The sequence below is a fragment of the Seriola dumerili genome, unplaced genomic scaffold (assembly GCF_002260705.1).
Source record: "Seriola dumerili isolate Sdu_G_001 unplaced genomic scaffold, Sdu_1.0 BDQW01000025.1, whole genome shotgun sequence".
Classification (NCBI taxonomy): domain Eukaryota; kingdom Metazoa; phylum Chordata; class Actinopteri; order Carangiformes; family Carangidae; genus Seriola; species Seriola dumerili.
This window is the reverse complement of record NW_019174280.1, coordinates 18874611-18898228: the sequence shown is the minus strand read 5'-3', so window position 1 is coordinate 18898228 and position 23618 is coordinate 18874611. Positions and strand designations below refer to the sequence as shown.

At 43.3% G+C, this 23618-nt stretch overlaps 1 protein-coding gene across 1 annotated transcript in view; it reads right to left on the bottom strand.

The window, feature by feature from the left end:
- Window positions 1-3085: 3085 nt before the first annotated feature.
- The window catches only part of LOC111237618 (protein jagged-2-like), a 45741-nt gene continuing 25208 nt past the window's right edge, over window positions 3086-23618 (bottom strand). Inside the window, exons 4-26 of the mRNA XM_022766779.1 lie at window positions 23262-23519; window positions 21950-22010; window positions 19430-19560; window positions 17360-17479; window positions 16888-17001; window positions 16577-16690; window positions 15066-15179; window positions 14578-14624; window positions 14310-14483; window positions 11186-11348; window positions 10930-11091; window positions 10481-10594; window positions 10208-10321; window positions 9855-9968; window positions 8767-8883; window positions 8108-8135; window positions 7462-7547; window positions 5974-6087; window positions 5696-5811; window positions 4836-5093; window positions 4616-4747; window positions 3792-3942; window positions 3086-3663 (exon numbers count right to left, since the gene is read on the bottom strand). Coding sequence (XP_022622500.1) covers window positions 3137-3663; window positions 3792-3942; window positions 4616-4747; window positions 4836-5093; window positions 5696-5811; window positions 5974-6087; window positions 7462-7547; window positions 8108-8135; window positions 8767-8883; window positions 9855-9968; window positions 10208-10321; window positions 10481-10594; window positions 10930-11091; window positions 11186-11348; window positions 14310-14483; window positions 14578-14624; window positions 15066-15179; window positions 16577-16690; window positions 16888-17001; window positions 17360-17479; window positions 19430-19560; window positions 21950-22010; window positions 23262-23519 — 3329 coding nt within the window. The 3' untranslated portion in view covers window positions 3086-3136. The remainder of the gene's footprint in view (window positions 3664-3791; window positions 3943-4615; window positions 4748-4835; window positions 5094-5695; window positions 5812-5973; window positions 6088-7461; window positions 7548-8107; window positions 8136-8766; window positions 8884-9854; window positions 9969-10207; window positions 10322-10480; window positions 10595-10929; window positions 11092-11185; window positions 11349-14309; window positions 14484-14577; window positions 14625-15065; window positions 15180-16576; window positions 16691-16887; window positions 17002-17359; window positions 17480-19429; window positions 19561-21949; window positions 22011-23261; window positions 23520-23618) is intronic.

The following is a 23618-nucleotide window of genomic DNA, read 5'->3' as shown; positions in this document are numbered from 1 at the left end:
TCCCCTTATCTCCCCTTTTTTCATTTAGTCATTTGATCCATTGTTAGTAAAAAAAAAAAAAAAAAAATTGATTTAAAGGACCTTCATCAGTGCCAGTGGTCTCCAAAGTTGTTTCATTTATCCATAACCGTTCCACAACTTTAACCGCATTTTATTATTGCAACCGTGACAAGAAAGGCTTTCTAATCTTACACATGTACTTATGTTAACCCAAACCACAATCTTTTCCCAAACCTCAGTAGTTTTTGTGCTGAAATTTAACCAAACCGTGACTGTTTCACAACCTTAAAAGTAGTAATCTCGAAGATCTTTGCTTTGTTTTCTTTGGTGACACCTATTGTGATTGGCAGTAATTGAATGTTGACAGTGTCGTATATGTGCATGTTAATTATTGTTACCAAGACATCGAAGGTCCGAACGCCTGCCTCTGGTATGCTCCAACTGGTCGGCTCCAAGGATGGGAACAAGTGATCTCGAAGGTCGATTCAGTTGGAGAACTCGTTGATTTTTAAACATGAACGAAAGCTCTTAAAAAGTCTGACATGTTAAGTTTGAACCTCTACAGTACCATGACAACTGACCAAACTCCATCTGCTGGTGAAGGCCGTGTGATGTGGTCAAAAGTGGACCTTTAGCAAACCAAATATTACAAGTGTGATCAAGATGTGTCAAAACTGCTTTAATAAATAACTGGGATGATTATTTATAACAATTAAACATCCACTAAAAGAATGGAAACTTTTTCGCTTTGTACAAAATTACCTTATGTCCCTTGAAGAATAAAATGTATACAATATGTATTATTCAGCTTTTAACACCAGCAGTGACGCATCTTTAATTCTTTATTTTGCTGTGTCCCATTTACAGAAAATACGATGGCGTTTTGAGACAATGACATGATATGAAAAGGGGTAAAACTGTCATTTTGAAATGAGTTGGTAACTTAAAAAAAAAAACTTAAAAAAAAAAAAAGAAAAAAAAAAGAAAAGAAAAAGAAATCTGCATCAGCAAATATTGTTCCCTTCATTAAAGCCTTTAAACCAAACATGAAGCTAATGCATGATGTCCACATTTGACCTACTGATATCCACATTCATGACACTCCAAAGAGTCATGGTGGACTGTTTCTTTTTTTCCATCACCTCCATCAGTGTTTTATTCCAGAAATCTCCATGATAGCAAAGTGAGACAAGGAGAGCACTTTACTCAGGCGAATAAAACACGCCACAATACACCACACAACGTTTTAAAGAGTTACTTTCCTTAATAGTGAAAACAAACCAACAACATAAAAAGATGACCGTTACACAAATAATGCATTACTTGTTACATTAAGGCACCTGAAACAAAAGGGTTTGTGATGGGTTTAGAAATGGTTTGAAGTGTTGCAGGGAAAAACTCTTTAAGGCTTTTACATCGGCAGTTTTCAACACTGCCTGTGAAGTTTTTTTAAGCAAATCCTGATCCAACCAAAACCAGGGAACTAATTAAGAGTGTGAAACAAAAAATGACTAGAGTGTAAAATGGCAAGCAATGACTGGGATCAAAAAATATTTTTTCAGATGCAGCTGTTGTGCCCTCTAAAGCAAAAACTCTGGAGCAAGTTGTACTCCTTTTTGTGATGTCTCAAAAGGCTGTTCACCATTAACTGTACAGGCAGAAGACCTACTCTGACATCACTGATTGAGGAGCCGCCATAATAGTAGCATGTACGAAGGTTTGTCAGTAGAGAGCAGTAGTTTTTGTCCTAACATGACCAAGTTTTTGTTCTGTTTTACAAGATAATTCTTAAATACCAAGAACAAATTAATTTATGTGTCCAAAAAGCATCACTGATTAACTTTACTCAAACGCACAATATATAGTAATTGCAACTGTTGATGTGAGTTTGTCACCCCAAAAAAAAACAAAAAACAAAATAAAAACAAACAAAAAAAAACACAACACAAAGGAAATGTGTCCCCATGACAAACCATTTATAAACCCTTCAGAAATTCCTTCATAGGTGGTACCTCATTGTAAAGGTTCTTAACTGTGGGACTCTGGATATGTAGTGTTATAAAACCTGCCTATTTCGACTGGCATAAATAAAAGGAATGGCATTGTAAAAAAAATAAAAATAATATTAATCATAATAATAATAATAATAATAATAATAATAATAATAATAATAATAATAATAATAAAAATGTGTGACTTGTCTTTAAGTTACTTATTTCAAATATACACAGCGACTCCTTTAGTATTTACACATATGTACAGAGTATTCATTTCTGTTTTGATCAAATACCTTGTATGGCGTTGCTGTGAAATTGAACTCTCTAAATGTACACTTATATCCCTTTGAGATTTGAGAACGAGGAGGTCAAACTGGGCAGCGCGACTTGGAGCCTTGACACGGCTCGTAGAAAGGCACTTGCTACCAACTCAAATACTGCAAAAAATCCTCAAACAGAGTTTTTCAGCCAAGACAACTGAGAGACAGGAGAAAAAAAATGGAAGGCCACATAGTAGGCACTGGGGTTTCTGTCCCCTCTCCCCCTCCAGGCCAAATGTTTTGGTAAGGCTGGCGCATGACGGCCACAGGTGGATCGGTGGGCAAAGCCGGAAAAGAGACAGCGCAAAGGGAAGGTTTCCTCTGTTGCTGTGGCTGCAACAGTCCATTCCCTAAAAACCCTTCCTTTACTGTCCCTTTAATGTGTATCTGCCCCCCACAGACACTGAACAGGAGCCCGCTGACAATTTAACAAAATCATAATCATCTGTAAACAAACAAAAAAAAAAATCTTTATACAAGTCGTTTTTTCTCCTTTTTGATGATTCATCATTTCTTGAATGGTACAATTCCATAAACAAAAATTGCAGGGAGCTTCTTTAGCCTCCTGAAAAATTGTTACATTTCAGCTCCTTCTGTACAGAATTAAAGAAAAATAAGTGAACAGAAGCAAAAAAGGATGTTCACTGTGCTCTAGCCTCCTGAATAAAAAACCATTTCAGGTGACAGTGACAAAAACATGAAAACAAAGCAAAGAATGGCTTATCAAAACACAAAGCCTTTTTTTCTTTCCAAAAGTAGTCCAAAAATAATAGCAGCTGCCTTGCAGCTTCTCTCGCTTCCACATTGCGAGTCCTTTGTTTAAATTTCTTGTACGCAGTGGTCTCTGAGGTCTTTTTGACCAGTCAAGACGGCACTGACATTTTTCCAGCGGTTGTCTTTGGGGCTGTAGCCTGGGGTCCGGTGGGGCGCTTTGAGGGGTGAACTGGAGCTGTGCAGGGTACAGATCACTCCCCCACTGGACTGCACTGCAGTCTTAGAGTACTTATAACCTGGCTGCTTCCCTGCCTCTGCTCCACCACACTCCTCGTCGAGCTCAAGCTCACCTTCCGTCTCCTCCTCCTCCTCCCCCTCATCACACGTCCGATAGGAGGGACCCATGAGCTTTTTGCGCTCCTGCTCGGCCTCCCTGTTGCTTTCTTTCAGCTGCTGCTGACGTCCCACGACAAGCGGGAGTGGCTCCCACTGGTTGTTCACGTTTTCATCTGTGGCAGATCGTGTGTTCCTCTCGCGTTCTTTTCTCCGTTTGCGCGTCCACCAAACGCATACAATGATGCAGAAGAGGCAGAGCAAGCAGAAGACCACACATAGTAAAGGCACCAGGTAATCTGTTGACATCAAGATGCACATGGAAGGAAATTAAAGACAACTATAGAGACATCAGTGGATTAATCAGGATCTAAAAGGGGCCCCATAACAAACCCTTGTGGGACACCTTTGTTAATTTATTACTCACCCACTGAGGGGGACGAGACCTGCGTTTCCACTCTGACCTCAGTGACTGCTAGCATTATAGTGCTGTTGTGCCGCCTCGACAAGGTGCCCTCTATGGCACTGGATACCTTCTGGATTAGACTGTGGTCTGGTAGATCTTCTGGCTGGAAAGACTGAGAAACAAACCACAGAACAGGGAAGAGATGAGACACAACAGCCAGGAACAAGCATTAACCTGTATCATAACCTCTGCAATGTTTAACATCTTGTTCATGGCAATGTGTCACTTCAGCTTCCAAAGTATGTGTGAATAGGTCATGTCTTAAAAGTCTAAAAAGCCAAAAGTCATCCAAAACAAAAGGGACACAAAGGAAGGGGTCAGTAGGGGTTTCGCAAAAGTGAAGAATAAGTAAGTCGAATAAAGGAATGGGTTGGCTCTTTGAGAGATCAGCTTATTCACTTTATTGTATCTTGAGAAGTGAGAATAAACCCCTGAGAATTTCAAGATATTCCTTTAACTTAATTTAGGATTGTATAGCCACTAATGACAAAATGTGTCTCTTTGACCCATACTTTTGGCAAACTGAAAAAATAAATTCAAAAATTGATTCAATACAACAGCTTGTGTGCGTATGGTTGTCTGCCTTGTACAAGTGGCCAAAGAGCAGCTCTAGTTGTTTGGGTATTTGGGTCCCAACCAACTAAATCTGTGCCAGCCAAACTGGGAATAACTAATGACCTTCGACGCTGTGCTTCATAGCTGAAATGGGGTAGTTTTAATGATGCTGCACACAGTGAGAGTATAGTGGCCACTATAACCATCCAAAGTTTGGATCATTCACTTACTATAGCCACCTCTACAGCATCCTGAGTTGAATGAGAGAGGTCACAGAGCAGGAGAAGGGCGTGGTCTTTTGCCAAGCTTCGGATGTCAGGAAGATACCTCAGCTCATAGCAAATATTCTCCACTGTTGTTCCCTGCATACGCATATAAACACACACTGATCAGCAACAATACAACAGTGCTTCTGAAACAAGAAATATTATATGTGAAGACATGACTCACTGCTGGTACTTTGTCTCTGTTGAAAACAAGTGTTATGCGGACACAGCTGTTGTCCAAATGCCCGCTGTTTGGCTGGCACTTGGTGGTTACTTGTGGAAGTGGGGGTCCAGCCATGGCGCAAACCCCCCACTGATGGCAAGGGGGGGAGAAGCAGGTGAGGTAGCTGTGCTTTAAGCACTCCCGTCCAGCCGGGCAGGAGTGCTGTCTCTGCTCCTTGCCCGATGACTGGAGCTGGCAGGGACGACGACCACACAGCACCTGGTGTCACAGGGTCAAAATATTCACCGACATGTCACCCCACAAATCACTTATATTGCTATCACCCTGCATGTTACATGCAACATTATGACCAGCAAATGTTAGCAAGTAATTTAATTTCTAATTGTAATCTAATTTAGGGCTGCAACATAAGACAAAGAAAAGCAGAAACATTTTAAAATGATTTAATTCAGCTCTAATGGCTTCAGATCTAATCTCATTAATTATTGGCACAGATTAACTGAAAACTTTATCACTTTTATAATATCAATGATTGTTAGATAGTTGTTAAATTGGTACATAAGAAAGTAGTTTATTAAATTTTGCATGTTTTTTAAATATGTAATTAAATGCTCTAAAATAGATACAAAAGGAAATTTAAATTAGCATGATGTCACCCTTTGTACTTATATCTGTGGCTATATCAGAGACCATTCAGACCACTGTATTTATCACCCTGTCTGCTGATTGCAAGTTTATGGATTTGTTTTACTCTATCTGAGCCTGGTTAATGGTTGTTTTTTCCCATACCCAGTCAAATAAAAAGAGTTTGTTTCTGAGTAGCAGACATTTAATCCCAGTGTTTAAAAAGGCCATGTTACCTTTGTACAGTCCACTTTGCCGTTGATGCAATGGCAGTTGTTGCATTCTTCCTCCCAGCGGCTGCCATGAGGAAACTGCAGGCCACCGTAGTGGCAAGTCTTCCCAATACCTATGACTACACACACACACACACAGAAAGAGACATGATGAACTGTTTTATTGATTATTGACTGAAATTAGCAGACTACAGATTTTAAAGACATAACCCACAAGATGGAGTGAATTATTGAGAGAGTATGTCTTGAATGAGTGAGGCAGAGCGCAGAGATCTATTTACATTCTTGACATCGGGTTCCTGTTCGACCGAGTGGACAGATGCATCGGAAACCGTTGATCTCGTCGATGCATGTGGCTCCGTAGGCACAGGGTGAAGACTGACATTCATTAATGTCTGTGAAGGGAAGAGAGCATCATGGTTAGCTTGGACAACAGGCGCTGGATACCAACTAGCTTTTTATTTATTGAGCCTTGATAACCACATTGTGACATGGGAACTACTCAGAGAGCTGGTTGGTGAGCTGCTGTTTCTGTCTCCTTTTACATTTTCTATTCTGGGCTGTTTATTTGCGACCAAGCTAATAAGCTAGCTTACCGACAAATACGCTCACACAGTATTTCGTAAATACATCGTATTTATATCTTAAACTTCTGTCTCGTAACTGTCTGCAAAGCATTCTTCCTCTATGGTGCAATTTACATGCTGACAGAGGAGGTATATAAGTGAGTGCTACAGCAAAGAAGCTATGCTAGCTTCCTCCATGTTGGACTCTCTGGCTTTCAGCTTCCTCAAATGTCACTGAAGTTGAACTCAAGCCTACCAATCCACAAATTGCAGTGACGTCATTGGAGGGAATTGATTTTGCTGCAAAATTTGTGCATTTTAAATACTAGTGTGACTGGGACTTCTTGTGACCCCACTGTCACAGGTTGCATAGGTTTGAGAGATATGAGCAGTTTAATCACAAATTAATGTTCACTTTTCTCAGATAGTTTCTCTTTAGTAATCTTCTAGAGTCCTGAAGTGGTAAAACTCAACAGTATTTCACAGGAAAAAGAGCAAATATGTGAAAAATCCAATAAAGGAATAAACCAAATGACCTATTTTGTCAATCAAAACAGAAATAGGAGCCAATCAAGACCAGTCTGGGGAAAATAAAAATCACAGAACCAATTCTTACATAATGTTTCATTAAAGGATGTGAAAATCTTGCACATGTTTAATTATCAACTTTCTCTTTAAAAGACATGTGCCTCCCCACCAAAATCTTTGAGGACCCGGGCCTTTGTCATCCAGATTTCACATGAACACGGTGTGGATGAGAATTCTCAAATTCAAGCCTGACAGCAAAGGTGAACGCTATCCGGCCGAAAACAAAGGAGCGGAGAAGAAGAATTTCAGGGTCACTGGGTAATTTGTCTTCAGTGTGTGTTTGTGTGACTGTGTGAGTATGGAGGAGGGACGACCTCTGACCCCTGAGGCGTTAAAGGACCAAGAAAAAGGGAGAGGGCGGCGACCTGGTCTTGCATTTAGGTGTCAATGTGTCCATCTCCTCTTTGACCCCCCCCCTCCACACACCCTTTCCTTGGGTCCTTCCTCGCTCCATCTTTCCCTCCTCTCAATCATACTAGGTGCCATGATTACGTTTTGGGTTTTGGTGAATGAAAGTGTCGTGATTTAAAATGTGAGAGCTGGGGGTTTTGCATATTTGCACTGCATCCAAAAAAGCGTGTTATATGATTAAGTAAACTTCATGTCAGTACTCACTGATTCTGCAGTCTGGTCCAGCGAAACCAGGAGCGCACTCACATCGGAACCAGTTGACTCCGTCCACACAGATACCGCCATTGTAACTGAGAAAGGAAATAAATAAATAAAACTGTTAGATGAGGCCGCACAAGAGCCACATCCATTCCAGCGGCAACAAAGCCACATCGGTTTTTTGTGTGTGTGTGTGTGTGTGTGTGTGGTGATGATGGTGGGGGTCACAAGGCTCAATTCAACTCATCAATACCAGCCTCCACCTTTCAGATGCTAATAGGCGTGTCCACTCCCTCCCCTCCCCTCCTCTCCTCTCATCATGCCTCTCTTCCAGTGCTCCTCAAAGACCAGCTCAACCCCCCCCCCCCCTCCCCCCTCCCAGGTCGCATGGGAAGAATGGACATGTAGACCCCCTCCCCTGCACTCACCATGGGGTAGGTGGGACTCTTGCTATCCAGCCCCCCCCCCCCCCCCCCCCCCCCAAAACCTCTCTCCCCACCTCTCTCTGTCCTATTCAATATACGAACCCCCTCCACTGAGAGATGCCCCTTTGAGGCTTGATTTAAGCACAACTTCCACTGCTTTTAGCGGCCCTTCACCCCTGAGGTCTGTGTGAAGTGTGGAGATGAGGGGGGCAGGAAACGATACATACCATGGATGAGGGTTGCAGTCGTTTGTATCTGTGGAAGAGAAGAAGCAAAAGACGTGAGACAGCGACAGCGACATATTTATGTGATGTTACGTCGTTTTCCCCCCCCCCACCATTCTGCGCATAAATCCAAGACAACATAGTTTCTATTTGGCTTAAAACGTCATGCAAGGGTTCTCTTTGTAGCTTTTTAATGTTTCCTCCGTGTAGCTCATCATATATGTTGCATATTTTCAGATATTCACACAGCACCAATGTAACAAAAAGACAGCTACTTTTCTAACATTTAATCTACCTTAATCATGTGGCATCTGTATAATATTGCAATTTGTATCAAGCGCATAAATTTAATTTGAAAAGCCACATCCCATTTGAGTAGCAGGAAGTAACGGCCTTCATGTCATTTATATGGGGTCTTTATAACTTACTTTACTCTTAACTGCATTACATGGGGAATCAGCCCCAACTGTGGGACTTACATTACGTTAGTTAATTGTGATACTATGACATTTAAAGCTCTTATTTATTTCCTTCAGAACATAATTCACAAAACAATTATTTCTAATGGTAGGTTGGCTTTAAAATGTATATTAAGTACATCGTAGCTGAGAGCGTTGGGATTTTTGAGTCGGTTATGTGCAAAGCGATGCAGACAAACTGACTTTGGCCACAGGTGGGGCCTTCCCAGCCCTCTTTGCAGATGCAGGTAAAGGCGTCTCCTCCTCCCACACAGGTTCCACCGTTGGAACAAGGACTGGAGGCGCATGTGCTGTTCTTGGCTGTGGAAAGAGAGGGAGGATGAGCCAAAGATCACAGAGGTGCACTCAGACTGTCAAAAAAATCTAAAGAAACAGATTATACCATGAATCAAATATGACAATCTTGTTTCTGGTTGAGATTTTTTTGCAGAAAAACACGCAACTACAACTTGGTAGGAGTTTTTCTGGCCTTAATTCGACTGAAAGATTCATGCATTTGAATAATGCCCAAGACATGAGACATCTGTTTGAATGAGTAACTGTTTCATTGGGAAAACCAATAATTGTACCAGTGGAAAGCCCCGAACCTGAATTAATCTGAAATGAGTTAAGAGCCAAATATTGTCTGGACAGTGTACTTGAAAATGCCATTAGTATTATTTTGGCTTTTAATGCAGCTTTAGCATCTATTAGCCTAAATACGGCTGGTCCCAGACTCTAAAACATCACTCATGTCTGATTTAAACAGGTTCCGTGATTAAAATAGATTCAGCTCATTGGTGGCTATTTCAGACAGCTGGAGAAACATCATGGACTAATCAGACCTTCTTTCTACAGAGCTAGCTACCTAGCTAAATTTATTTTAAAAATAGCAGAATAAACATGGTAAAAAGCATAGATGGGTTTTGAAGGAGCTGTACGAGTTTACAAAAAGCTCAACCCTTAAATCAGCAAAATGTTTCTTTGATTGTCATGGAAAATGTTTATGTGAACGCTGCCTTTGTGTCGACCGAAAATGACGCCACCAGGACTGATTTATCACTGCTATTGATGCGATTCTGGGCAATGCAAAAACAACATGGCCTCTCCTCCCAACAAGACATGAACATGAAGACGATACTGGGCTGAATAAATGAAGCTAAGTTTTTGTAATGCTAGGGATTTCTTTCTCTTTTCTCATCTAAAAAGATACTGAATATCTGAAGTATGTAAGTGACATCATCAATCACTGGCTTCCTCCGACTTTGATATACGTCAATCTGAAGATTCACCTGTGTTGCAAGTGTTTCCTCCCCACCCGGGTGGACACGCACAGCGGAAGGCGTCCCCGTGGTCGTAGCAGGTGCCTCCATTACTGCAGGTGGTTGCGTCACACTGGCTCTCGCCTGGCGGAGGAAAACACACCGAGGTCACATATGGTAAAAACACCCACACACACCCTTCCCATTTGACGGACTACTATTTGCATCAGGAAGAAAAAGGATGATTCTTGTGATCCAACACCATGCGTCAGTTGTCAAAACATACAAAGATGTATAGCACAGTGGAGTTGGGGGGTGGGGGTGGGGGTGCTTCAACATATGAACATAAACACACCCATTAACACACAGTCGACATAACTCACGGGAATGGCAGGTCTTGCCCTTCCAGTTGTCGGCGCACTCGCAGTAGAAGTCGTTCACCAGGTCGACACAGTGCCCGCCATTCTTACAGGGGTTGTGTCTGCACTCGTTGACGTCTGACAGGGAAGGAAGATTTACACGATTCGATCTTTACTGCACAGTCTTTTATTGAGTGCAAAGAAACAGAGCAGAGCAAAGCAGCAGACATGACTTTTTTTTTTTCTTTTAGTTTAGATAGCAAAGATAGGGTCAAAGTAGGAGGCGATCAAACTCACTGTGGTCACAGAGTCGACCCTCCCAGCCGTCAGGACAGAAGCACTGAAAGGAGTTCACCCCGTCGATGCAGGTCCCTCCGTTTCCACAGGGGTTGTTGATGCAGTCGTTAATGTCTGAATTAGTAAAGGGGGCAAGATTAGAGATTAGAGGGACAGAACACTTTCTGCAGGATTGTGTTGGTTCATAACACATTATTATACAGGTGTAAACAAGTATTTATCCATCCGTCAACAATAAGTCATTTGTTCATGTCTGTAATTATATGTCATTTAATATGGTTAAAGCTATGTTACAACGTCTACTTGCAAAATCATTCACATAAATGGTTTTACATTTCTTCATATGTTTATCACTTTAAACTGCTTACAACAATATTATGTTTTTAAAACCATCTATTAAAATTTAAAAATGACTATAAATTAAAAAAAAAAAAAAAGTCTCCACTTACTCTCGTGACAGTAGATGCCACTGAAACCCGGATCGCAGACGCAGGTGAAGTTGCCCACTGGCTGGCTGATGCAGCGTCCTCGCGGGCCACAGACGTTGGAGGAGATGTGCCGCACTCCGGCCGAGTCGTTGGTCGCCACAGCGACAGTGCAGATGTCAATCACTGTGAGGAAATTAAGACACGGTTGAAACCCATTGCTTGTCTTCTAATATGACAGTGGTCTCCATACTGTAAGGCTGCATACGGCTCCGGTCACCTTGACATGGGGTGGTTTGGCAGTTCTCTTTGAGCCGCTCGCAGGTTTTTCCTTCGTAGCCTTCAGGACAGGCGCAGTAGAAGTCCTGGTAGATGCTGTGACACTTGGCCTCGTTCTCGCAAGGATTCGGGTCACAAGCGTCTGAGGGGGACCAGGTAGGGATCTGTAGAAACCAAGTAGAGCTGATATAAACTAGAGGGTGCAGGCAGGAACTGTGTAGGCCACTGCTGCCCCACTAACCAAGCATCACTTTACCAAAATGCTCCTTTGGTGATTAGTAAAACAATTAAGCAAGTGAAGCCAAATGAGCATTGGAGAAAAGAGAGCTCAAGTCTGTGTAGGTGAGAGGCTTAGCTTGGCTCAAGCCAACGCCGCTGCTGCTCAGAACAAATGGAAAGGTAAGTGCACGAGCGAAGTAAGCCTCAGAAACGTTCCCTAAGCTCATCAAGGGGATCCACGCTTTTGGTTTTACATCTCTGTCCTGCTTAATCTTGAAAGATTATTCTGAGACAGACGCCTGGCAGAGGAGAGGGAAAGAGAAACTGAGCAGGCCAGAGAACGATAAGACATTCTGAGGGCAAATATTGACTCTGGTCCAACATCATGCAGAGCCACAGTGAATATAATAAAGATAAATCATCTGTCATACCAGCATGACACGGAGAGAACTGCACGAGAGGCCACAGTGACATCTTTTACCATTTCTACCTGCTGCAATATTGAGGTTGGAGTGAAAATCTCTCACTTTACGTAAACAGAAGCCTACTGGGCATAAACTCTGGGTTGCACCCCTTTGCCATTTAAGGCGCTGAACGGTGGAGTTAGAGTAGGGCAACAGGGTGCTGAAGTCTGTGGTCACACACAGTTTATTTTACCCTAAGTGTCAGGGCCAGATCCATTTTTTTCTTTACCATTTGCACGTGTGTGGTCAGGGGATCCCGTCTCAGGGCGAGTGTGTCCATAAATCTTCAGCACATTAATGTAACTGTTTGCGCTGTTCAGTGCAGCAGAGACATTTTTCCCGGCGGCAGAAAGGGTCGGGAATTTAGTTGTAGCGGAAAACCCACAAGGCAACGTTGTAGTTGTGGTCAACCACAAATAAATTGTGCAATAAAACACTTTTGATGATCGCTAGTGAAGGACGTTAACGTCTTTCACAAAACAGATATTGCAGGATATTCAAAACAAAATGCATTATTAAGTGTAAATCAATAATCGGATCCTCACAAAGGAGTTCACAGTGAATATTGGAGATCTTTGTGATACTTTGCTTTCTGTTTTATGCTTTTAAAGACTTTGAAAGCTGCTTCTAAGATGAGGTTCGAGGTTCATTCTTAACCTTGGAAACAGCAGTTGAGATCTCACCATGAGGTCCATTGAGCAGCTGTTCTGGAGCTTTTGGTTTTACCACTAAATCTTCATAATGCAAATGGAGTTTGACCACTCGACATGTAGTCCTCAGGAACTGACTCTTTAAAATGAAAAATGTGAGCATCTACATCTGCCATGACAGCTCACATTAGCTGCTGAAGATCATGCGATATGAATCAAAAGCTCCAGAAAAGCTATTCTCTCAACATATTGAAAGATTAAATGTTGCCCAGTAAACATAAAGATGGATGACCATTATGGCCATTTTTATTTTAGCGTGTTAGCATGCTAACATTTGCTGATAAGCACACAGTACAGCTGAGCCTCGTTGGAATGGCCTTAGCTTTGCAGGTTATGTGGTCGTCAAGTATTGGATAAAATTGGGACATGAATGTCTGAACCAAATTTGATGGCATTACATCCAATAATTGTCGACAGCCGCCAGATCAGCCGCCGACTGACTCTGCCATCCAAAAGTACAAATCAAATCTTTTTTAAATTGGTCTTACATGATGGCGACTAAGAGAATAAATCCTGTGGCTCTTTGTGCGGCGCCTTCTTGAGCATTTCCTCTGGGATCAAAATTGCCCTTATTTCTCCTGAAGACATGAATCAAATCGAGAACGGGCAGAGCACCATTACACAATCAAACTTTTATGCATCTAATCAGAGAAATATGATGCTGGAGGCGTGGTGGTTTTTGGCACTGCAAGGCAGGAATGTACACCGTGTCACGGCAGGCATCAGAGGTCTGTAGTATGCGGGCAGAAATCCAGCGTCACCTCATTCAAAAGAGGCTCATATTTATAGTAGAGATACTAAATCAGGATTGGCTCCTGACCAGCAATGTCCTCCATTCAGGGCCCAAGAGATGCAGTGGAGTGTCGGTTTCCTCACTGCTAACCTACTTTAGCTTCAAACACACACTTCAAATATAAAAAGGCTGCAGCAGGGACACTGATATGTAATGACTGTGTGAAATAAAAATTTAAATCACAACACAAGTTTGCAATAAAAGCTGAACTTGTCTTATTGGGTTGGGAACATACAGTATTACACAACGTTTAGGCAATCACAGTAATGATTTGGCACATCGGGGGGAGTCTGTTGGCTCAGGTCACAGTGTTGTAATGGAGATGCAGTTTGTGCATTAGCATGGCATTACAAGTCACTTTGTGTATATTTTCCAAAATCCAAATGGCTGCCAAGTTGGTATTAATATTCTTTTCACAATGTTATCATCGCCATGGCCGGCCAAGAGGTTCAACAAGGCTTTCTTTACCTTGTGCGATGTTACTGGCATGTTTTGCCACAGCAACTTATACTGATCAGTGATTGGCAGTAGAATTAAGACTTTGCTGCTTTGGGGACTTCATGCGTGTCCCTGTCCATGGGAGCTCGCTCTGCTGCACAGTGGACCATCGCCTACTTTTCTTTATCTTCTTGTCCATGCCCACGACTGTCTGATCACAAGTTGTGGACCGCTTTGCTAGTTAAGAGAGTTTGGTGAATCCCACATTGAATCCTCATATAGAAAAAAGTAAGAAAATGTGTATCAATGCAAAAGGTAACGAACAGGTAAAAACCTCAAGAAGAAAGTTCTTGCCCAGCTGTCTGTAAAGACCTGCCAGTCAAGGCGGCGCTCAGATGTCTAACACGTCCCTACTTTAATCCCATGGCCACCGCCGGCTCACACACTGTCACCGCATCAACAACTGTTTAATGCTGGGGACATGTGGAACATGACACTCACCTCACACAGCTGTCCACCAAACTCCGGTGGGCATTCACACACGAAGCTGTCCAACACTGTGTGGCACTGGCCGCCGTTCTGGCACGGCCCGCTGTCGCATTTATTCCTCTGGATCTCACAGTGGTTGCCCACGAAACCCGGAGGACACTGGCAGTGGTAACCCCTCTCGCCTTCCTGTAGAAAACCAGAAAAATGAAGAGTCAAAGGTGCAACTAACACCCGTAAATTCACCCAATTATATACAAGTTGCAAATGAAATCCTCCCTACCTTGCATGTTGCTCCATTCTGGCACTGACCATGGCAGCCACTGATTTCTGAAGAGGATACAGACATTGAACATTAAAAAAAAAAAACTAACTTTATCCATATAGGAATTAATTCACCTCATCTATTATTTTTGGTGAAATTTACAATGTAGGATGTGCACATATTAAGTCAAAGTTTGGAAAAGAAATAACTAGTGAAGCCAAGAAAGTGCCCGATAGACCTTGTAGATTGTAACTGGGCATGCAGTGGATCCAGAGGGAGGAATTGGGCATGCAAGTTGAGTCATGATTTCAGAGCTGGAGCTTCAGTTTGCCAAGACGAGAAAGGAACAAGGTTACCACATGTGGGGAAGTGACGCTAAAATACACCTAATGCTGTGTTTCCAGGAAGTGAGCGGGAGGCAGTTAAAAAAAGGAGCCAGGAGGAAGAGGACGCCAGCGGGGAGGAAAGACATTTTAAGAAAGTGACTTTGAGGAGGAAATACTGACTGATGTCACAGTTTTGTCCAAACCATCCCGGAAAACAGATGCAGTGATATCCGCCAATCAAATTTTTGCAAAAGTAAGCATGTTCACAGGGGATTTCTGCACACTCATTTGCATCTGTGGAGGAGGAGGAGGTAGAAGGAGACCCAGTCCATCAATTGAAACAAACCAAGGAAAGTACAGGGAGCAAGAACAGAGGCCAGAAATTCAGCCTTCAAAGCCTCATGAACACAACAATGAAAGAAATGGCACCAATGCAACTGAAAAAAAATCAAAAAGTTGAGCCCATGTTATGATGCACATGCTATTAAAAACCACATCTCCCTAAAACCTTACAGGTTAAAAGTGACAGAAGAAAGTCTTTTTTACTTCTATGAGTTTTTAAGTTGCATTTTAAAATGGCACTTCCCCAATTTTACACTTAACAGTTGGTTTATTTGCTCAGCCTGATGGAAGCAGTTGCACAATGTCTTCTGTGTGTCCTCGAGGAGCTTGGACAAATATGAAAATATATATCTTCATATTCACAACCTCTACCTTTATTTTGTTCATACAGTACAATATGGATGATTATTTCCTCAGTGTAGAGTAACACATAAAACTGATAATTATTTTCTTTGTGACCCTTTTTATTTTTGTTGCCATACCCATCCACAACGGCCTCTATAAAGTGTCACATGACTCATCCTAAAAAGCCTGCGAGAAACAACAGCTGACGTAAAAAATAATTCAAAAAATTCATCTGTGTGATGCGGATGAAATGAGCACAAAAGGTGCAGTTGCACTCACCAAATCTAAAGACATCAGAAGTGTGACAACAAAGAAAACCACTGCTGCTCAAATATTCAGAGGGGTGGTGGGGTGGGGGGTACTCCGCAGGGAGTCCTGCTGTGCTCACTCACACACCTGTTCTCTCTCTCTCTGAAACCCAACACCCCCACACACACACACCCACACACACCAATCGCCAGGTAAGACAGGAGGCCAATAGCTGCCCGTAAACTGAGATGCGAGCTGGTAAGATGACACTGAACTCTTGGGATCTCTTTCCGATCCTCCGACTCTGACCCCCCCCCCCCCCCCCCCCCCCCCCACCACACTCCCCAACTTTGTTTACCAGTCGTAATCCATTTCCTGGCTTCACGCCGGTCACGTCCGCCTGTCGGGATGGGCGCAATATAGAAACGAGTGCCACCGCCAGCGACGAACAAACAGCCGGATATAGAAACACTAGTAGCTCATAAAGTCATTGAGAAAAAAAAAACAAAAAATAAAAAACGCACTGAGCTGTGGGCAGCTGCTGGCTCGTTCAGGATATTGACTACTTGTACTCTGGCCATGGGGCTCGGGTTGCTGGTTGCCAATTTTAATCCCAAAATACAGTTATCCAGAGCAGCGAGTGGAAGGAAATGGCCACAGGTGCACATCTCCCTGTCTAAATGAAGGGTTGTTTGCCAAACAACAGACACACATACTAAAACAAAAGTACGATTTTCATGTGGCTGAAAACTCACCTATCTGGCAGGTCTTTCCTTCCCACTGTGGGGGGCACACACACTCGAAGCCATCCTCCCGGTCGATACAGGTTCCACCCTGAGCGCATGGACTGGACGCACAGTCGTCCAAATCTGAGAAAACACACACACACACACACACACTTCAACTCAGACATGTGCACAATGGTACATACCAGATGGTGAGAAAGCTTAGCGCAAGAGTCAGTAAATATTACTGAGGTAAATCCAGAAGGAAGCCGAAGAAGAGAGGCATGGAAGTGTGTATGAACAAAGAGGGGATAATGATTGACAGCAGTGCAGCGACTCACTGTTGGCGCAGGTCAGACCCTCCCAGCCTGGCGGACACTGGCACTCAAACCCTGTGGGAACCTCGTGGCACGTACCGCCGTTGGCGCAGGGATTGGACACACAGGCGTGTTCGGCTGATGGAAAGAAGGTGGGGGGGGGGGGTAAAACATTTATTCAGGTAGAAGTCTAAAAATGTTTTATTCATGGCAAATTTTATGATATTTTAGTCGTAATACTGGCAACATTTTCATATCAGACACACGGACTATTACTATTCATTTTCCTGCAAGCGCCACATGACGCCACAGGAATCATTGTCTTAATGAATTCAACCTGGTAGAACAAAGGGAAAGAAGCTGACAGGTACAAAGTAGAGAGAGATGATGATGTGCAGAAGAGACTGAACAAAAACACCAAGTATCCCACAGTTGAAGCACTAGAACTAGCAGTGCTAGCTCTAGTGCTCTCTCTCTCTCTCTCTCTCTCTCTCACCTATCTCGCAGGTCTTGCCAGAGTAGCCCTGCGGACAGGCGCAGTGGTACTCGTCCGGCTCGGTGTTCATGCAGGTTCCTCCGTTAACGCAAGGCTGGTGGCGTCCGCAGTAATTCAGATCTGGAGGCGACGAGGAGAGAGATGCTGAGATACTAACAGTGTATCAAGTGTCAGGACTGTGATCTCTGACCCCAAACTCAAGGATACACCCCCCCCCCCATATCTGTGCATCATGATCTGCCCTCCTACTAATACAGTGGTTATTTGTGCAACACAGTATGTTACTGATGTCTGCCCATGTGCATCTTTCTATATATAAAACACTTCTGACACTGTGATTTGAGCCTTGCTACTGTGCTGTACTGAAAACAAATTCTACCTGTTCTGGTTGTGCTCAAAGTTGGAGCTTGTCAAATTGCAGACCGTGAAATATAACGACTGAAGAAAGAAAATATACTGTTAACCCTAACTCTACCCGGATAGCTTGTTATTTTGCCATTTAATCATCTTTTGAAGAGCCATCAGTGTTCCCTGGGATAAGAAATAAAGATGAACTCATCTTTATACACTTTAAAAACCTTTGGAGCCTTAACTGTCGCTTCGCTAACTGGATCGACCCTGATAGACAGCTCTCTGCTCCTTTCACCGTTTATCCGGTTGGTGTCGGGAGTTCACTGGAAGCTTGTCAGGGTCTTCACTCAGTATAGGACACCAGCTGTCAGCCCTGACAGGAAGCAGAGGGCGTTTTCTCGACCAATCTGCTGCAGATGGTCGTGGTCGAGGTATTTCCAGGATACAGCCAGGTGGTCATCATTTAGACCACTCTCACTTTCAGTTTTTATTCAGCTGTGAGGAATTCATCCCGTTATTTCTACAAAACACCTCGTCCTCTTCATTACCTGCAGGTTTTTTTCCATGCCACGCACAAAGTAAGCTCAACTAAACCCTATTTGATCCCTGCACACCATCCCTCAGGCTAAAGGCCAGGTCACCCTAAAGGCTGGTAAATAAATGAGCAGGGATCTGTCTCCACTCGGGATCTTAGGACCCGTTCTCATCCCCTGAAGAGCCCTTGGTGACGAAGGGATGTGGGGGGATCGAGTGTCCCCGCTGCCGCTCGGATCACACAGGCAGTAAAACTATCCAGCTGCTGTTCTTCTCCTTCTGCGTCTCAGAGTCAAAATGAGGAGTGAAGACGCTTCAGGTGAAGGCAGTTTCTTTGAATTTATGAAAACTGCAAAAACACTGACTGATATTAATAAATCCTAAGTATCTCTGATGTATAAAATCAATCATTTCTTTTCAATTTCAAATTTTTACACATATTTAAATACTGTCTGTGTGTGTGTGTGTCAAGCTGACATCCAAAATATATTAAAACCATCTCCAGGTCTATAAAATGTCAAATGTTATGGAAAATATCCATTGTGATTGGTGACTACTTGAAATTGATTTCTTTGTCAGACCATTGGTCAAAAACCCAAAAAGGTTCTCAGTTTAATATCACTAAAGAAAAATAAAAGCAGCAAATTTTCACAATTGAGAAAATTGGGAAAAAAGAATTTATTGATAATCGATTAATGTTCTGGCAATTGATTACTTTACATGTCTGAGAGCGACCTTTGAGCGACAGACTCAAATTACAGACTTTAAAAACAGAATATGCCTCCGCTGCTCTTTAATGTGGTGGAAAATGGATTCGAGTTTAAAGACGCCTGAAGTTAAACTACATTCCACATTTTTAAAAACTGCACAAAACAATAGAGAACAACGCTGCATCAAAACGCCGGCTTCTTAAGCCGAAGCCAATGGCAGCATGAGCCGCATGACTGCTACAGCGTTTTGCACGGTGATATATCGCCTCTTCTCAAGTTATTTTTCTTGCATCTCTGCTCTGAGCTGCTCTGAGCAGCTTTCTTACTTGTGACTCATCAAATACAGGCAGCTGTAGCTGGAGGGGACGTGCAGGATGAAAGTGAGGAGGACTGTGCAAGCCACTTGTGTGGGAGGTGATGAAATTGCAAAACAGAAAAAAAAAAAAAAAAAAAAAAAAAAAAAACTTTTCCATACCTTTATCGCACAGCAGGCCACCCCAGTTCGTCTCACACTTGCACTGCCAGGGGAGGTTGCAGGTCCCGTGAATGCATCCAGGATAAAGCACACATTCATCACAGAATTGGCCCTGCCAGCCGTAGTTACACCTGTTAAACACAGACGCCAAAAAGAAACACCATAAATCATTTCCCCTCTTCTAATCCCTTTACCTGCTCTGAGAGGAATCCCTTCTTCTTCTTCTTTCACTGGCTGTCATTTTATTTCTTTCTCTTACATGCAGACTTGCATACACTCCTGAGCCCTCAGTGACAGACAGATGAATGTAAATGCGATGACAGTCTGATATTATTTATGTATTCATATTCATTGCAAAAGAAAATGTTTAAAGGTCTCTATTGAATACGCTTTAAAAAAGGAGCAGTTCACTTTTTCAACAGAGGATGTATTGAAAAAAAGAAAAGAAAAAAGGTCCAGTATCGACTTGCATGATGAAGATGTAAACAATAGAGGTCAATAAATGGTGATTTGTGTCGTTCTTTTTAAATCAGCAAAACATAAACAATCCTGTGTTTTTCCTGTTTTCTCAACACAGATCATCCTGTTTTTTTTTTTAATTTTTTTATTTTGAAGGTCTAAATAGCTTCGTTCAAGCTCGCCCATTCCGTGTTCGTACCACAGAACAGCGCGGTGGAATAACGGCGCAGCATTCCCGCCTTGAACAGGCTATATAAAAGGGGGCTTTAGTGGAGGGTGACATTCCAGGGCAGGAGGGGTTAAGAATACTTCCAGCCGCTTCCGTGGGTTAGAGTCCGGGGTTTGGGGGAGCAGGGTGGGTGGGTTGGTTGGTTATGTGCACACGCCTGCAGCTTCATGACAGCACCCGGCTATTCCAAGGCTGCGGTGTCGTCGAGCCAGCTGTCTTGTCAATTGACTGCTATTTTGAGGCCTCCTGCAGACGGCACCGCTGCCCCTCTCTGAGAGACGAGAGCCTTCAGAAATCTCTGCCATTCTCAGGCTGCAGGGTGGAGGGTTCAGCGGAGAATGCTTGTCATGCTTCTCCCACTGTATATGATTAGCTTCAGAGGGTCTGACAGCAGTGCAAGCGATAACACTAACAGAAACTCTTGTTACCTCCTTTTAAGCTCAAAAGGAACCAAGCTGCGGTCTAATTCTTGGCCGTATCGATATTGCAATGACTCATCAAACCTTTACATGTAGAGGCATGATGCTTCTTTCCACTTTGGATTCCTGCATCTTGGCATGTTGGCATGTCAAAAGGTGCTTACCCAAGTGATCCTTGGGACACGGCAAGCCTCTGACAAATATGCAAGAACAAGGTCTAATGTTTGCTAATAAAAAGCCTCAATGCAGAATCGGAACAACAGGCAAGTACCAGCTTTTGTGTTTCTTAAAAAAGCCAGTGGCGAATGGGGCTCAGCCCATAAAAACTGTGGGGAAATAAAGGGAATGAAAGGAGACGGTAAGGGATTTAATGCTTTCAGCTTTCTGTGAGCTGAGGCTTCACTAAATTCATGGCACTGCAGGAAGAAGTCTTCACTGTTGCTCCTCTATTCATGTCGCTTTTCCTGTTGACTGGAACTTGACATTTCATGAGAATAAGCTACTTCCCTCTGTTCTCTGTCTGCTAACTGGAATAAGGATGTCGCCTGCTGATCGAGGAAGACACTTAAAAAAAAAAAAAAAAAAAGTATGAATCAAGTTTCCTAAAACTGGTCATCCCTTGCTATTCCCTGGCTCCGAGTCAAAACCTTTTTCCCAATAACTGCAGGCAAGTGTCTCTTTGCATCCGGCAGGTGGGAGGAGGAGGGCGATGAGGGTTTTTTTTTTTTTGTTTAACACAAATGACGACGGGATGTACCACATCCTGAAAACGTGGAGAAACGGGGCCATCCCACGTCACTTTATCTTAACTCTGGTTTCCACTTTGGGAAATGTACATAACACAGTGGGATATTCATTTCCTCTCCTGCCCCCCTGCCCTTCAAGGAGGACTGCAATGCGGATGGGGAGGGGATATGACAATTCCCAGCACGTTTACAGTGGTCAAATTCACACACCGACGACTCCCTTTCTTTTCGGCCCGAGCTGATGAGATGCTTGGTATTCTGTGGAGGATTTCGGGGTGGCTAAAAATACAAGGAGGCAGGCGCGGCATTGCCCTTTTCTTCTGAACCGAGGTGGAGATGCCCATGAGGGAAGGGAAGGCTGACACAAAACACACACACACACACACACACACACACAACAGGCTCCGACAAGTGAAGGTGCCTCCGTTTGGCTCCGGAAGTTCCATCATTCTGGCTCGGATTTAGGTCTAACAAAAAACACCACTGCAGTCGCATTTTGGACTTTTCCATTACAAGCAGACCAAAAGAAAAAAAAAAAAAAAATCTAACTACATGAACAATATGATGGTGATCTAAACACAAGGCAGCGCTATTGCCCAGATAAAGGCAGAACATTAAAAGCCAAAGAGTCACATTTCTCTGTATGAAAGCCACGAAACAACCTTACCTGCATTCCCCTGGGACGGTGCAGATGCCATGTAACAGGTTGCAGCCTTGCCTGCAGATTGCTGAGAAAAAACAAAACCAAAAAGACAAATGAGAAACAATTTAAAAAAGGTTGGTTTTTAAATCCCATTGGGAGGCATGTATCTTTACATTTCTTTCTCTTATAGACGTATTATGAAGGGAGCAAGTGAAAGGAGGCAACAGCGTGGAAAGGTGGTGGGTGGGGGGGGGGCTTGTTTGTTTGCCATCTTTTCTAACAAGTGCAACAAGACGTGAGAATTCATGGCACCCTGAACAGGGTTGGGAGGAGGGGTGGGGGGGTACAACTTTATAGCCTGCATGTACAACACTGACCCCCCCCCCGCTCCCTCTTAAAAAGCAACCCTGCCCCTGTGCGCTCCCCCTCCTCTTTTCACCCTTCGTCTTCTAAGGTCAGTTGGGTGATTTATGGAGGCCCCCCACTCTCTCTAACACCACCCAAAAGCACCCCGACCCCCGACGCTGCTGCATGTTAACATCGGCAGGCTGTGTTTCCACCTCCACCATGCTTTTTAATGGGACTTGGACAATGGCTAAGGCTCAAGTTAATTTACATACAAGCTTTTAATCACATAGCTTTTAATTACAGCTAATGATCTGATCCCTTTGCACACTGCAGATTTAAAAATAGAGCTGCACCTAATGATCATTTTAATTAGATAATCTACCGATTATATTTCTAAATCGATTGCATAATCTTGTAGCGTTTAAAATGTCAAACAAATATATATAAATGACCGTCAGTTCCCAGAGCTGAAGGTGACGAGAAACTTATACAGCTCTGAAAGAGCCAGAAGCAACACTGGAATCTTTTCCTTTCCTGGACAATCACAGGACAGCTGATGATAAAGGTTCATCACGCAATTTGACGTCTTCTTATTTCCTCTGAATTCCTCGAGCCGTCCCACAATGCAGCGCTCAGATGCTCTCAAACATTTTCCACTTTGAGAAATCATAAGAATTTTTTTTTTGCGTGTACCAAAAACACGCTGCACTGAGGAAAGCCCGAGCAGATGACAGCTGTGAAGTCAGATACGTAGCAGTGATTTCAAATATTATTCGATACCAAACCAGAACGTGTTGAAAATGACGTCCCATGAATGGACCATCAGTGGGCCACACCTCTCGTACGTGAGGTGATTGATCTGCAGGTTATTTTCTCAATTAATGGACGGCAGACTGAAGATAAACATGAAACTGTCTTCATGAACCTCTAACATTACTGCAGGTACCACGACTCGGAGATTTGCCCATGACGAAGCTGGCGGACTCACCTATCCTGCAGTCTGGGCCCATCCAGCCATCTAGGCACACCTGAGCCCCCGAGGGGTCACAGCGATAGTGCCCGAAGTAGTCGTCACGAGGAACGCACAGCTTATTGCACTTGTTGCCGTAGTAGTTTTCATCACAGCGCACCCGGATACGGTACATGAGGCGAGCCACCGGCCCGTCGTGCAGGATTTTGTGCCAGGGGTCGCCGGGGTTGAGCATGCCGGTGCGAATGCTGCGTTCGATCAGCAGCTCCTCCTTATCTGAAACAAAGACAACATGAGACGAGTCAGTTGTGTGTCAAGCTGTGAATATTTTGGTGCCTCCTCTCCACTGACAGCTGCACACTGAAGACCACTGAA